We start from the raw sequence: 16,480 nt of genomic DNA, 5'->3' as shown, positions 1-16,480 counted from the left end.
TGCTCATGTACGTGGAAAAGTGCAAACAACCCATATGGGTTTGAGCATTAATCATCTAACGTAATAGATTGATGAACTCCATAGAGAAAGCAAGTGTGAAAATATCGGAATATCGGTCAAAGATGGGTGTGACTGTCAGCCAAATGGTAGTTAAACCAATTTCCTTCCCACTAGATTCCTGAACCTCATATAGAAACCAATTTCCTTCCCATGGTTTCCAGGCTCTCTGGCTTCTCCTACCTCCTCCATTTCGAATGGTTCGCGTTTAATAAGAAGAGCAAAATGGCATTAACTTTATTGACAAGAATAAACATCCCCAGCGAGGCTAATTAATCCCATTAAGTAATTCCAGTAGGAGGGAGAAAGCCGGAGAGACCGCGCTATATGCTAACGCTCTTCCGTGCGTTTAACTTCTCCACACTCGCGCGCAGTCCCGGAGGAGCGAGAGAGCGAGCGAGAGAGACCTTGCGGCGGCGGCGATGGCCCCCCCGGCGAAGCCCCCTGGTCCCCCGGCGAAGCTGGACGAGTTCGTTCCACACCCTGTTAAAGAGCAATTGCCCGGCATCGACTTCTGCCTCGCTAGCCCTCCGCCATGGGGTCAGTCTCGTTTTTTCATCATTGCTTCTTCCCTTCTCATCGCCAATTCTTATTTGCTTCTCTTTTGGTCTCCAGCGGAAGCCATTGTTCTGGGATTCCAGCACTATCTGGTGATGCTCGGCACCACCGTCCTCATTCCCACCATCCTCGTCCCCCAAATGGGCGGCGGCGCAGTGAGTTTCTCTCTGATTCTGTCTCTCTCGCTCCCTCTCTCTCTCTCTCTCGACCTTTTTGAATCAAAGGTGGCACCTTTTTCTCTGTTTCATCCGTTTGAACTGTTTTTTGAAACGAAACGGGTGCAGGAGGAGAAGGCGAGGGTGATTCAGACGCTGCTTTTCGTTGCCGGGATCAATACTTTGCTGCAGGCCTACTTTGGGACCCGGCTTCCGGCTGTGATCGGGGGTTCCTTCACTTATCTCCTCCCCACCATCTCTATTATTCTCAGCAGGCGCTTCGTTTACATCATTGATCCATATGAGGTCTGTTTCTTGTAGATTATATGCAACTCTCTTCCTTTTTTTTTTGTTTTTAAATGTATTGGGGGTGATTTATGTTCTTTTTTATCAGAGGTTTGTGCAAACTATGAGGGCGATACAGGGGGCTCTGATTGCTGCTTCCAGTTTTCAGATAATTGTTGGGTTCTTGGGCATTTGGAGAATCGTTATGAGGTCTCTTTGCTTCTCTTTTTCTTCTTTCTTATCCTTCTTTGTAATTGGGTTTACTGGATATCAGAATATGAGGAATAAAACTTTTATCAAATTTTCTTTTTTTTTGGTTTTAAAATTCTGCTTCTCTGTTTTTCTTTATCTTCTTTTTCTCTGCCAGATTAAATATTGATGTTCTTTTCGATGGGTTTAGGTTTCTTAGCCCCCTTGCAGCAGTTCCTTTTGTGACTCTTGCCGCGCTTGGGCTTTTCTACATTGGTTTTCCCAATGTAAGTAATCTCTGTTCTTTAAGGGGTCCTCCTGTTCATTAGTTCATGATCAGTATAATCGTCTCATTTCTTGGGTTGGTGTGTTCTGTTTCTGGTTCATGCTTCTAGTTGGCAAGATGTGTTGAAGTTGGGCTTCCGGCACTTGTTCTGTTAATATTCTTCTCGCAGGTAATTGGGTTTGCATGACCTAAGTGAATTGTTGTTCGGGATTACTATTTGAGTGCTTTCGTGCTGTCTGATATCAATGGTTCTACCATATGACTTTGTTTACTTGGGGTGTTCATTATCTGCAGTATGTTCCCCATGCAATTGGCAGAAGGAGAGCAATCTTTGATCGATTTGCAGTGCTAATTACTGTTGCAATTGTCTGGGCTTATGCGTACATTTTGACTGTGGCTGGTGCTTATAAACATAGGCCTCCACAGACACAGTTTAGTTGCCGTGCGGATCGCTCTGGCCTATTTCGTGCTTCCAAATGGTATTGCAACTCCAATTGGTTGGATTTATTAGTTTGCATTCACTTTTTCCTTTTTCTTCAAATTGATGTCATATGTGTTTTTTTCCCCTCATGCTTTCCATATTGTTCATAGCAACCACCATACTATAGACTGGCTGGATCCTGTAGCTTTCTGTAGGGATGCCTTTTCGAATTATCTTCTTTTCTACAATGTGTTTTGCCTTAACACATAGTTAACACATGGTTCTTTCATTTGTACTTTCCCTAACAGTTTTTCAAGATTTTATCTGTGTAGGGAATATGGCCTTAGACCTTTATATGGGCATTGGGCTTTATTGAAATCTACTTGAAAATTTTCGTCAACATAGGCAGTGGGACTACAACTTTCTCTTCTGTCTTGCACATATCTACCGAGTCTGTCTTGCTAGTAATTTGGAATTGTTGACGTGAGACTCAAAAGTAATTCTTCCACTAAATAGCTAACAAATCGTAAACAATGCTCGTTTGAAAAATCATGGCTATTGATTTGGTGCACTTTGACTTGGCTTTTTGTTTATTGAGACATACTGATTGTGGTGTCAAATGCAGATCAGAAGAAGCGCTTTAAATTTGATCAATATCGTGATTTATGTTATTTTACTTTTATGAGAGAAAAAACAATGAAGAATGGCTTAATGCTGCCGTTAGAATGCGGACACATGTCGTCTGCACAAAAAAAAAGTTATTTTCGTTTCTTTTTTTATAAATATTTAAGATGATCTTATATTTTTTCTACCAATGGGACATGGGTCTGCTTGTCGGCAGTCTCTCAGGGTATGTGCTAGGGAGAGGTTCTGTGCTTGAATTTTGAAGGTGGCACTCCTACTGTTACTTCCAAATAAAAAATGGGTTAATATATTGTTTTCTACAATTACATGCAGGATAAAAGTTCCCTATCCATTTCAATGGGGAGGTCCCACTTTTGATGCAGGGGATGTTTTTGCTATGATGGCTGCTTCCTTTGCTTCATTAATTGAGGTTTGTATATTGTAGATGCTACGTAGATCCACTTGTTATTTCATCAATTTGATTGTCTCTTAACCTTTTCTACTACATCTTGAAACAAGATTGTTTAGTTATTGCTTCTTGTGCATTCAGAAGAAAATTTTCTTTTGAATCAGTTTTAAATTATGTTGACAATTGCTGTCTTTTGCTGAAGACAGCAAAAGTTGCATGTTCGTTGGTGGAATTATCCCAAATGATATTGCATAGATTTCTAAGAATCAACTTGGTAAATTTGTGGATGCCAATACAAGGATTATGAAATGTTCTCAAGCTTTTACCAAGACGTATTTATTGTTTGTTTTTCTACAAGTGTATTTCAAACAGAACCAGTATTATACTACTGGAACTATTTCCATATTTCAGTTAAATTCAGTTGAAGTTTAGATATCTTGAATTTTGTAACCCTCCAAGAATAACAATATCTGTTGCAGTTGCCCTTTTTTCCTTGTCTACCCTTTTCCAACTGGTGTATCAAGAATCTGTTTTGGACCTTAAGCATAAGATTTTACAGAGCTGGTTAAATGGATATTTTTGTTTTAGTAAACCAGTTATGACGATAATAATCCCAGGGGGAGGGGGGGATTGAGAGGGGGATGAACAAGTGATGGCTTTACCTGAATGCTGAGCTATTTTTTTCGAACTTGATGTTACCAACTATAAGTTAGGGTTTTCTGTAAAAATCTCTTACAGTTTAGATAATAATGTTTCAATAGTTTAAAGATCCCTATTGATGGATACTATGGTAAAATCATGGAGATACATAATAGAAAATATAATTTGCATGTTGAGTTATCCATAATCATTCACATTGAGGCCTAAGACCATGAAAAAATGCTCATAATACTTAAGTATCTTATATTTTAAGCTTAGCTAAGACTTGTCTAGTTGGTCTATATACAAACTCACAATGGAACTTATAGATTATTATTATTGTAACTTGATTCTGGTGTCATGGCACCTCATTTATCTTGTGATTACGGTACTACCCCTTTGGAGACCAAGAAAATGGTACTTAAGAACCAAAAACAGAATGATATTTGAATGTCAAAGGTACCAGATGCATGAGTTCTGGGATAGGAGTATTTTGTAACTCATCTTTCATTTTGTATTGCGGGATGACTGTAGTGAAGCAGTGAATACGATGGCCACTAGTGATAACATTACGAAGGATCCTAGAAGAATTGATGAAAGAAAGGTCACTATGTCTAATATTCAATGACAGACTGCAATGCTAATACATGCCATAAATGTGTAAATTGTGTGACATTACACCTTTTTTTGGGAACCCTATTTTTGTTCTTGATAGAACATGTGGAGAAAAAATCTTCTGAGATGGATGAAGATTAAGATGAGAAAGATTATTATCTGAGTTTGCTTATCTTCAGAATTGATGGCTTCCATGATGGTGGATTCTAGATGGCACGTATAAGTGGGAAACCATGGTGGAAAAAATAATAACCAAGTGGAATATTTGAATATTACCATCATTTATGAATGTCATCATGCTTGAGCTTTACAACAGCTTCACCTAAAGGTTGAGAGGAATCAAAACATATATCATGTTGCATGGATCAACATCTATGATGCTTGGTCGTCATTTCTGTCAGAAAGTACTGCCATACATGGTGTGATATTTTTATAGTGACCTTCATGAAATTTTGCTTGGATTTCCGTGGTTAAGAATTTCTTACAATAACAATCACAGATGCAAATTGATAAATGGATTATGTGTAAGGAATATAAAAGTTGAAAATCCCTAATGCTGATCGTGAAAGAGGTCAGCAGGTAGATGATAACAGTGAAGGGTCAAGGTAACAATGGAAAGTTGCTTAAGAAGGTTCCTTTGGTGGACATGTTGGATCAAGTAGGGATTAGGTCATAGCTTAGGCCCTAAGAGTCTCCCCGCCCCCACAACTAGCTTGTTTTGCTAACAATAGCCAGAAAGTATGGTGAGACACCTTTTGAAGAGGGCCCTACATGCTTTTATGCTTTATGTTTCAGAAGGGGATTGTGCTGCACTTTATGAGGAAGTATCATGTTTTATTTTAGTATTATATCCCTTTAGACATCTAGTCCTTTGGATATTCCCCACCTGGCCTTCAGCAGCATACTGTAGAACTGACCGATTGTTTCAGGTGATCCATTTAAGTATGGGCATTCGCAATATAATCAAAATCTTTTGTTTTATATTCAGGTTGAATGAAATAGATAATAAAGTTTGAGTCGTTGAAGTTACTTTTAGCCAAATGAAATGCCATTTTCTATCTAAGTTGGAGACTGGTGAGATTCTGCTTTTTATTTCAAATATTGTGGTTGCCCTCCCACATATCTCCCTATCAACGTTATTTTACAGTTTTTGAATTTATATCATGCTTAAACTCGGTTTGGTAAAACCCTGGAAGTCCAGAAAAAGTTGACATGAAGTTGAGATTACTTGTCTTGAAGGTTAACCCATTTGAGTTCTCTCATAAATGTATGTTGCACAAATTTTACCATTCCAAGTCTGTTGAGAGATGCTGTTTCTTAGCCTTTTTTTTGACCAATGGATGACATTTTGTCATGTTTCAACATCTGATTCTCATTCCTCTTAGCTTGCAAATTTAAAGGTTAAGTGGTACTCTAGCAAACTTTTAAAACATTGGCAAGATGTAATATATGCATAGTTAAGTAAAATATTAGACTTTTACTAGTCCATACATGCTTACATGATAACATGTACTCTAGGCTATTCTAAAAGGTAAACTAGTTCTAATCATGTGGATTATTCATGTGATTGTATGTTTGGGGCACTTGTGGTCTCTTTTTTTTTTTTCAATTATATCCAATGTTTTTGGTCTCGATCCCATCCTCTGCATCGGTGCTTTATTATTACGTTATTATATGCCCCAAAAATAATGGTGGCATGCCCAAAAAGCTCTAGTAGCAACTTGTGTTACACCCGAAAAGCCCTGATACAAAAGTATAGTACACTTTGGATGGGTGGCATACCGAGCTCTGCCTTGGATATTTGTATCCTATTGGGTCTGTATAGTATGCATCGTACCACCTGGTTTGTATGGTACATAAAAAGTTGATTATATTGTTCTCTTGCTTTTGTCTTAATAAATGAATATGGATAGTTGTATGCTGGGGATTAATAAGGTTCAGGATATACTTTAAAAAATCCTAACACTATTTAAAGCAGCTATATTTTCGAACTTTTCAATTTCCTTTGCAACCCTAATTAGATATCTCCCTTAAATGTTTAAACTATTCTAACTTCTATAAAATAGGATTCTGGTGCTGTTAGAGGAGCCCAAGGGAGAAACTCTCCTTATGTAGGGATTTTCATGACTCATGTTCTCCAAAATACAAATTTATAGTGGTTTTCTAACATAGCAAAACTTAAGCTTATCTAGGTTAAGAACGTAATATGTCAAAAAAATCTTAAATAATTTTATAAGGTAGTGATATTAGTAAAATCTTTCTAGAATTTACTCCATATATAAAATCTTTAGCAGTAGCCGCGTACATTTACATGTGTATCATAACCAATAAAGAAAAACATGGATAAAACCAAGGTGGCATATTAAGATTCATAGACTTCTTGATGATGACATCTGATTAGATGAATGCTTTATTTAAAACTATGCTTGAAGAACAAGGGACTGTAAATTAATCAATTGAAACAGAGCAGAGAATGCAATTTTTTTAGAATTACATGTGAAATTAGGCGAGAAACGCCTGAAATGTCTTATTCTATTTTCTTATTTAATTTAGAACTACTATATATACAAAGACATCTCATAAAATTAGAGTTGGCTGATCCAGTGCAGATATGGGGTGTTTTTGTGTAGTTGTCCCCTAGTTTCAATAATATAGTTGCCTGGTTGGTTGGAGGGAACTTAGATTAAGAGTAGTGCTAAGAAAGTAGAGGTGTTGAAATGATAGTTGAACCTCTTGTTTATTAGTTGCTCACCTGGTTGGCAATCATCAGTAGATCATTCTAGTGCTTTGACTCTGTGATTTATCCATTTACATTTGAGTTAGAATGATTTGATATTCCATGCTTTGGCAACTAAAACTGATATATGTCGATTTTTGATGATGATTGTAGAATTTAATTTTTATCTCAGTTAGCTGGACTCAAGGTCTGCTGAATCAGTTGGAATCGACCGGTTCAGCCTGTGCCGTACCGGTAAAAGGTCGGAACCAAACGGTTCTTTGTCTGTACCTGTGCGAATCGCACCGGTACAAGCCCGGTACCGGTCGAACCGCACCGGTTCGGGCTTGTACCAGTGTGAACCGCACCGGTTTGTACCGGTACTCGTGGGGAAGAAGGGGGAAGAGAGGAGAAGAGAGGAGGAGAGAGGGAAGAAGAAGAGAAGGAGAGAGGGAAGAAGAAAAGAAAAAGAGAGAGAGGCCGCGGGGAGCGCGCCTACACGCGGGGACGCGGGCGCGAGTGGAGAAACATGTCCCCGACTCGTGCTCATGCGCGTTCCACGCGGTGGGGTCATGGTCGACGTGCGGGGAACCATGCGTGCGCGATTCCCCGCGCGGGCTCGCTGTGCGGTGTAGCGAGCCCACGCGTTGCCCCTCTGCAGCGCGCGTCCGCGCATTTTCTTTTCAGAACCGGTACGGTTCGGTACCGAACCGGTACCGGTCTTCATCGGTACGTCGGTTCGGTCGGTTCATCTAACCTTGGCTGGACTTCTATATTTAGCTTGCTTAATTCTGTTGTACGGTGAACATCAGATGAGTTAATCTATTGAATTGAGGGGCTTAGATTAATATATGATGTGGTATATTAAACTATTATTGCCACATTAGCTAGAATAGATTGTTAGGCTCTTTTTTTGGGGCTGGCCAGTAGGAATTAGAGGGAAAGAGAGGAACAATGACCTATATGATGGGGTACCGATACCAAACCTATATGCAGTATAGGGGATTACCAAATTGACCTTTGTACCATGCATACCAACACTGTACCAAGATGGTACCCGTACGAGGTCTGGTACTGAGATATTGAACCTTGATTTTAACTTTATTTTTTTTGGGCTAGCAGTTAAAACTTAAAAGGTTTCCATGCTTTATATAGAGATAATTGCATTCTAGTATTAAATCAAAGCCTTTTTTCTTCTTGGAACCTTGTTGGCTTCTTTTCTTCTTTCTCTAATTTCCTTAAATTCTTCAAGTACACCTTCTCCACTCTCTTCTTTCTTTTCTCTGTCTTGAATAACTGCTTCATCTGAAAATAATGCTGATTTCAGCCCTAATCTTCTGCTGTGCTGTATCAAGAAGTCTAATTATCAGTTGGGCAAGGCTCATGTAGATTGCACCTGTTTCTTCTTATTCCTTTTTCTAAGCTTGATGTATTGACTGGTAGTAATAATGGCTGCAAGATGTTTTATGGTTTTACATGTTTTCTGTAATGAAAGTGGCAAAAGCTGAAATCATCTTTCCTTTCTACACGTGAAATCATGAGATTGTGCTCTGTGGGGATCTAGTCAAGCGAGCCTCGACTAGCTAAGCTTTGCTCAACTCAAGGTCAACTTGATTAAATCTACTACATCAGAACTTCCAGAACAACTAGAATTGTCATGAACAGAACATGGTTGTTCATGCATGGCTCTTTCTAGTGCTTCGTCACTCATGTTGCATTTTCTCCTTATACACAGCTCCCTTTGGAGAAAAAAATTTAGTTTCCCACCCATCATTTCTTATTGGAGACAGCAACTTTATTGCTGGATATAAGATCTAAAATATTCATTATATTGGGCTCATGCTGAGCTGTGCATGAGCTGGACAGCGATTGCTTAAACTTGGTTCCAAGATTATTTGTATTGCAAATTAAGCAAATCCTTCTCGAGCTGAACTGAAGTTGCTCATGATGATGTTGCAATTGACACTTCAGCTCTAACTCTCCCTGTTATTTTAGAGGCGATGAACACCTGTTGATGGCATAGAAGGGATATCATTTAAGGAGGCAGTGGGGACTAAATGTTTGGGATGTTGAAATCAGATACTATGATGATGGTAGAATATCTGCTATGGGGCTAAGTTGTGCTTGATTATGAAGTTGGTTTGCTAGGCTGCACCCCGCAATAACTCCAATAGGCAGAAGTAATTCGGGATTGGAAAAACACCTAAATTAAGAGAATAGGCCCCGGTTCAAGCGGCCCGCCTCACACAAGTTGGCTGGCCTTATTGGCAGGCTGCAGCAGGTTGGGTTCTAGCTTATTTGGCCGTAGTTCAATAGTTCAACTCCCCCTGGTATTAAAAGAAAACGTGAAGCATATCTCAAATAAATGACATTAGTCCTTTTATTTGGAAGTATTTATGTTGATGGAGAATGAAGCTTTTTATCGGAACAAATGGCAGAAAGTCAGTCCAGATAGAAATAATCATGCATGTTTTCTAGTTGTGGGTTGGCACCGAAGAAAATTTGATCAAATATCTAAAGGTTGAATTGGATATATAAATTCACAAATAGCTTGATTAAATATTTTAGACCAACTTTTTTGAGTTTTCCTTGTGTTATCACAGATAGTTAAGCATTGTCTAGAGATCTTTGCCCTTCTTGTCTGAACCATATCTTCGCTTAATATCTTAATCTTCTCATTTCACCCTTATCTGTAGCTTTTGCTGATTATCTTGATTGGAGTTGCATTAAAATCAGCATCTCTCTTACCTTTATCATGAGTTATACATAATATCAATGATGCATAGTGTTTAAGATTTGTATTTCGAGTCTATACTAATAGAGTGTGTTGAGAATGTTCATTTTTGACCTGTGGTTGGCTGTGAATTGAAAGCAACTTAGCAAGTAGAAATATGCCCTTAGACATGGATGTATAAGTAAAACTTTCTAGGATTCTGGGAAATTTAGACATATCTAAGTAGCATTTGGTCTAAAAGGGGTTGCACATGTAAAACAGATGTCTCACAAATGTCCAAGCTGGGTAGTTTCTGTGGAAGCATGACAAGTTGACAATCCTTTTTACTTCAGGATTTTTATATGGATAGATGCCAAGATTGAATATAATTGGTGGTTTGTTAGCTCTGGAGGGTTTGCACCTCTTTCACTTGAAGATTAGTTAAATGTATAGAGTGTTTGCTAGAAGGCACTATAATTTGTTCCAGTGGGAACCATAGCATGGTTTGGCCATTACCATTTTAACTTTCTAATTAAAGTTTCTTTATTTTCAGTCAACTGGTACTCTCATTGCAGTGTCAAGATTTGCAAGTGCTACACCAATACCACCTGCCATTTTTAGTCGGGGCATTGGCTGGCAGGTGACAAGATATTCTGCTTCTGTTTATTGCCATTACTTATAGCACAATTTTTAGTATTGTTTCTCACACATTTGGAGTTTCAGGGAATAGGTATATTGTTGGATGGAATGTTTGGTACTGCAAATGGCTCAGCAGCATCAGTGTAATAAGCTAAAAAGCTCTGGTGGTTCATAAAGAATAAAGAAAAACAAGTTTGCAAGTGGTTAAATTTGAAATGACTTACTAGCGGGTTACTTGAACAGTGAAAATGCAGGTCTCTTGGGATTGACACGAGTTGGAAGCCGGAGAGTTATTCAAATTGCAGCTTGCTTTATGCTTTTCTTCTCCATTTTAGGTGATTTTCTAAGTATACATAGTGGAAGTAGAAACCATTATTTGTGTAATGTTATTCTGATGCAATATTTGTGTACTGTCCAAAATAAACCAGGAAAGTTTGGAGCAATTCTTGCATCAATACCTTTACCCATTGTTGCTGCTTTGTACTGCGTACTCTTTGCCTATGCTGGTATGTGATTCTTTGGATGGATGTTCCAGTGGTTATTCATTTTTCTGCGTCATTTTTTTTAGTTTAAAGTGTTGTCGCTGAGTGGCACATCTGTCTGTTTGTTCAGACAAGCATGCAAGCCATTAGTAGTGTAGACTTCCAATGCCGGTTACAACTGAGATTTTGTTTGGTTACTTTGCTTTCTTCATCTTTATTCATTCAACTACACATTTTTAGGAGGCTGTAAAGCATCTATAACCTTCTCATTCAAGCAGACAAAATTAATTTAGTACAGGTGATATTATTGTTGCATTCAAGATTATGTGTCACTTAAGCATAATTTCTTTCATATTTATTTGTTTAAAATATGAGGGATCAAATTATGTGAGACAATAAATAGGCTTGTCATGCTCTGCAAATTGGAATAATGGATCATAAACATGGACAATTTAAGTAAGCTGTGCTATAGAGATAAGAATGCTAAGTTGAATACATTATTAGATCAGGAAGGATAGAGAGGGAGACAAGGAAAAAGGTATTGGAGTTGAACAAACCTATTTTAAAATGGACTGGTTAAAATGGTGTGAGCATGTGCAGTGGAGGTGAGGAAGCCCAGTAACAAGAGGGGCTTGATTTGTGCACTTTAGTGAGGAACAAGGAGAGTAAGGCCTGATACAATCCAGATGGGAGTTGTGAAAAGGGGATTTATGAGGCTTATGTTGATAATATATAGCTTTATTAGCACTATTTACTTGAAAATATATGTAAAGCAGAACTTAAATTGTTTCATTTAACCTTGTTGATTATGGTTATGGTTGTTAGTGAAAAAGGTTATGGTTATGGTTGTTTAACACTACTACCATAAAGGAGTGGAATTTCATTTATTTTAAGAGTGCCTTTATAGTTTAAATATTTCAATCTTGATTGAAGGTTCTTGGAGATTTTGTCGCAACAGTTCACATGGCCTGTCCTTTACTTACCTATGTATGTATCTATGTATGTGTATATATGTATGTATATGCATTATGTCTGTATACTTATAAAGATAAATACGCACACATAATCAGAATGTCACTAATGACCTGAAGCTCTATGGCACTGACAGGTGATTATTAACAGTAACAACACATATTTAGGAAATGACAATGGAATCATGCTAGTAATCATGTCTTCTATTATAACACATTTTTCTTCTATTATGGCAAATACTCCTTGTCCTGGATAACTGACCCCATGCATTCAATAGATACTTGCATCTTTTATAGTTTCAGTCCTTTTGGGTCGGTTCTAGATATCTATTTATTTATGGGAGATAAACTGGTGAAGCGTTCCTGCGAAAAGTGGATTGTATTTATAAAGATGCATAAGTAGTTGGAAAAATTCCCTGCTCGGATGGTGTCATATCATATAGCCATGAGTGTTTCTTTTGGGTGCATTACATGTGCTAATACTAGTGGTAGTAATCTAGAATGATCTTCGAATAATAATACTTCCACTTCGGGCTGCAGGAAGTTATGCACTTTGCTGCATAACAAAATTTGTTTTTGAGTATCTAGTATCTGCTATGTTCACTGGCAGCATGTTTGGTCTGTGTGTGGATTCTAATTATGATCCACTTGTCATGCCACCAAATATATTTTTGCTAAAATATTGTTTACTAAATGTCACCAATGTTTATTATTAGTTTCATTTGAATCTTCAGCTGAAAATGGGTCGGATAAAACCCAATCCAGAGTTGGGATCATGATTGAATTGAGTTTGCATCTAAAAATCTGTATCAATTGGATTTAGAGACAGAAACTGATTAATTTTTGGAACTGATACACATTCCAAGTTTTTATTCAGATTTGAATTTGGATATATCCAAATATTAAGATTTTTTTCTCTGGGATTCAAATTCGGATATCCAGATACTAAGGTTTTTTTAGATTCAGATATCTGGATACCTTGGTTAAACAAAAAAAAAACTTTTACATGTGTATGGGGGCTTCCCTAACATTGACATTGATGTGCATGCATCCATGATGACAAGGGAGAGGGCTGTTAATTATCTAAATTCTGCATGCAAGGTACTTGTCATTTTCCTACTTTAAATATATATATATATATATATCTCTAAATTTTCTAATTTAATTTTGTCCCTATCAAACTATGCTCAAGAATCTTATTTTGTAGCCAAAGTGGAATCCAATTTATATTTGTATCTGCTTAGGAAAAAAATTTGATATTCAATTACTATGTGTATCTATTTAGGACAAATATGGAAATAAATTCTGGCATGTTTAATATCCATTTCCATATTCGTCTGCACTCAATTAATATAGATGTGGATATGGATATACTAAAATCCAATCTGTTTTCATCCCTATTTGCATTTGATTAAATCTATAATCATTACTGTTGCATGCAGTTTGAGAAATTAATATATGAACTTCGTTTGTAACAGGTCCACCATACAGCATCTTATGCACTAATTTAATTGTTCCTTAAAATATGATCAACTACTCAAGTAAAAAAGAAGAAATGTAGTAAAAAAGAGGAAATGTAGTAAAAAAATTTTCTCGTTGGTGTGGGAATTCAATTCAATGTCAATGTTTGCCCCATGCTTTTCTCCCTTTGAAAACTTATGACCATTGTTTATTATTTTGCAAACAGCTTCTGCTGGGCTTGGCTTTCTTCAGTTCTGCAATCTTAACAGCTTGCGGACGAAATTTATACTAGGGTTTTCTTTGTTTATGGGCTTGTCAGTGCCAGAATACTTCAAGGAATATGAAATACTGGCTGGTTATGGCCCAGTCCACACCCGTTCAAGAGCAGTAAGTGAATGTTTAGATTCTGCCTATATTTCTCTCTTTTTTTTTAGTTTTTTAAAAATATATGATGGTTTTTGATGCATTGCAGAACTGTTAAATGCTTCTCTTGTGCAGGAACTGCCCTGGACAAATTCAATTTTTTTTTTAAAAAAAAATCAATAATGATAAAATTCTTCAAGGACCTGACATCCTAATGATCTTTATCGGATGTTCATTCATCTATAGTTGCAATGCATCACCAGAAACGAGCCGGGCTGGGCAGGGCCTCACCTCTACCTGAGTCCAGCCCGAAATTTGTTTTTGGGCTTTGGCCCGAAAATATTTGGAAAACCCCGGCCTAAGCCCGACCCGAATCCAATTATGCCAGCTCGAATTACTTGTTTGGGCCAAAAACTAGACTGGCCCGAACCACAAAAAAAAACTTTTGAATGACACCCAAAATAAATTAGTTATAATTCAATATCCAGTTGTCAAATTAAGGGTAATAAAAAATAAATTAAACATCCAACCAATTAAACATACTTTGACGCCCACTAGCCCAATGAACCCATTGGAGACCTGGAGTATTGAATAGGCTCATTTTGGAATTAGCTTAAATGCTTGAACCGGGCTAGGTTTAGGTCTGAATTCAAGCTCGGGCTCGGGCTTGGGCCGGGACAATGATCTCTCTGAGCTCAGCCCAAAAAATAAATAGGCTCTGTAATTAAACACAATCCTAGCTCGAAATTTTTTGGGCCTAGCCCATAGGCCGACCCGAAGTCGGCCTGGCTCGATGGTCTTCGGGCTGGCTCAAGCCCATTTCCAGCTCTACACCAAATGTTGATGCAACTTTGTGGCATCTCTGCTGCCTCTTATTTGTTGATTTCCTCTGACCTGTTTGATTTTGTTCACATCGAAGCTGGACTGAGAACTCCTTGTATGTTGCAGTTTAATGACGTTGTCAACGTGATATTTTCATCACCTGCAACCGTGGCAGCCATAATTGCTTACTTCTTGGATTTCACTCTCCTGCGTGGGGAAGCATCCACAAGAAGGGATAGAGGTTGGCATTGGTGGGAAAAGTTCAGATCTTATAGAACAGATCCAAGGAGCGAAGAATTTTATTCCCTCCCTTACAATCTGAACAAGTTTTTCCCTTCGCTTTAACCTGAAGTAATCAATAGTTCGCGACTTTGCCAGTTACACAGAAAGAAAGGGGAAAAAATGAAAATCAAGAATTTTAGAAATATTTGATGTATATTTTTTATGAGAACAAATTGGCCTTACGACAGGCTAAACATGTTGCAGATCATATTTTACAGTCCACCACTTGGACCAATTGCCATATGCACTAGTGATCCTTGTAATTAGGAGGCATAGATTTGTTCATTTTCCGAAATACTGTATGTTTTTAAGGCAAGCGCATTCAAAAGATGGCATTCTACGCAGTTGTTATGCAGTGAAGTACCAGCATGATTTCTTTGGGATGAGAAGCATGATATGATATATAAATATATATACTTCAGACATTAAGATTGGGTCAATGCCTTGTAGCATATCAGGAATTGTCTACGTTTCTAATTACATGTAGTCTGCTTGTGTGCTCTGGATTACAGAACTTTGATGGTGCATATATCTGATTTTAGAGTAATTGTTGGGGAGCTTCAATGTGAATGTGTATTTTATGATCTTTCATGCGGGTAACATTTCACCAGGACGAATGAGTTTAGGTAATGAGCTATCTATTCAAAAATTCCCTCTACTGCATGCAAAAGGTCCCTGAACTGAACTTCTGTGAGTGGCATCTTAATCATCATTCTTATCCTAAATATACCTACATGAAGATGGTGAGCAGGTGCGTAGATAAAAGATATTAGTGGATCATCAGTGTCCATTATATTTATGATTCAGTAGCATGCAGTAAGGTTGCTCAATTAGAAAATGAGTTGAGCTCAAACAGGTCTTGAGCTTGGCTCGGTTTGATAAAAACTAGTCTCAGAGCTTATACAAGTATATTTGCATGTATGTCTGGTAGTTCTCTTCCTCATAATCTCCAACGAAAGTTACTTGCTGGAACTATGGAGGGCCGGTAAACCTCCTTGGTCAAAATATGCTTGTAGGTTGATTCTGTTGATTATATAAACTGTATGTATGTGGAGCTCTGGTACTTTGCTCGGTTCATTTGTTCCTTAGCTCCGCATCAAGCTTTCTAACTCCTAATGGTTTCTTGATGGGTAATAAATGCTTCTGCTAGTAATTCTCTCTCTCTCCAATGGAAGAAAGTTGCTGGAACTGTGGAGAGACCAGTAAACCTCTTGATGGAGAAAATATTAGACACTCAACCTCGAACAAAACCAACCTCTCCATGGCCTCATCATAAGCCAATCTTGGACAACTTCGGCTCCAGCCGAGGAGCTGACTAACCGAGGCGAACGACTTCGGCTCTGGTCGACGAGCTAATCAGCCAAGGAGAACAATCAGCACATGTCAACAAGTCCTAACAACCGACGACTCTTTTTTTTTTGGGCTGAAATGGATGTATCATACATAACGAGTACGAATACACCCAAAAAAGTCAAAGGATAACAAGTTCCAAAATGCACCGAGTAATCCCCTCTCCTTTAGCTAAAAGGTCTCCCCAAAATGGTTAGCCACATATGAGGCTACCCAATTTGCTGCCCTGTTGGCTTTTCGATACACATGCTTTGCCTGCAAGGCTATCCCACCACCGATCATAGCCTGGATATTCCTGAGCAGCGGGTGGTTCTCGCCCACCCCTCCCAGTCCCTGTTGAATCCAACCAATAACTGTAGCCGAATCATCCTCAAGCACGATAGCACTAGCTCACAGCTCGCGCCAAGCATAGCACACACCAGTCCAGGCTGCTCACAACTCCG

General features: G+C 38.2%; 1 protein-coding gene across 1 annotated transcript; it reads left to right on the top strand.

Annotated features, from left to right (window-relative positions):
* Positions 1–232: 232 nt before the first annotated feature.
* On the top strand, positions 233–15,039 carry LOC120108768 (nucleobase-ascorbate transporter LPE1-like). Its single transcript, XM_039122482.1, has 14 exons — positions 233–597; positions 673–770; positions 900–1,076; positions 1,165–1,265; positions 1,456–1,531; positions 1,640–1,699; positions 1,825–2,009; positions 2,909–3,005; positions 10,221–10,307; positions 10,391–10,449; positions 10,550–10,641; positions 10,735–10,812; positions 13,447–13,607; positions 14,532–15,039. The coding sequence occupies exons 1-14, from the start codon at positions 480–482 to the stop codon at positions 14,748–14,750; spliced, it is 1,608 nt and encodes a 535-aa protein (XP_038978410.1). The 5' UTR covers positions 233–479; the 3' UTR covers positions 14,751–15,039.
* Positions 15,040–16,480: the final 1,441 nt, after the last annotated feature.

Source organism: Phoenix dactylifera, unplaced genomic scaffold (assembly GCF_009389715.1).
Source record: "Phoenix dactylifera cultivar Barhee BC4 unplaced genomic scaffold, palm_55x_up_171113_PBpolish2nd_filt_p 001541F, whole genome shotgun sequence".
Taxonomy (NCBI): Eukaryota; Viridiplantae; Streptophyta; class Magnoliopsida; order Arecales; family Arecaceae; genus Phoenix; species Phoenix dactylifera.
This window is presented reverse-complemented; position numbering and strand designations above follow the sequence as displayed.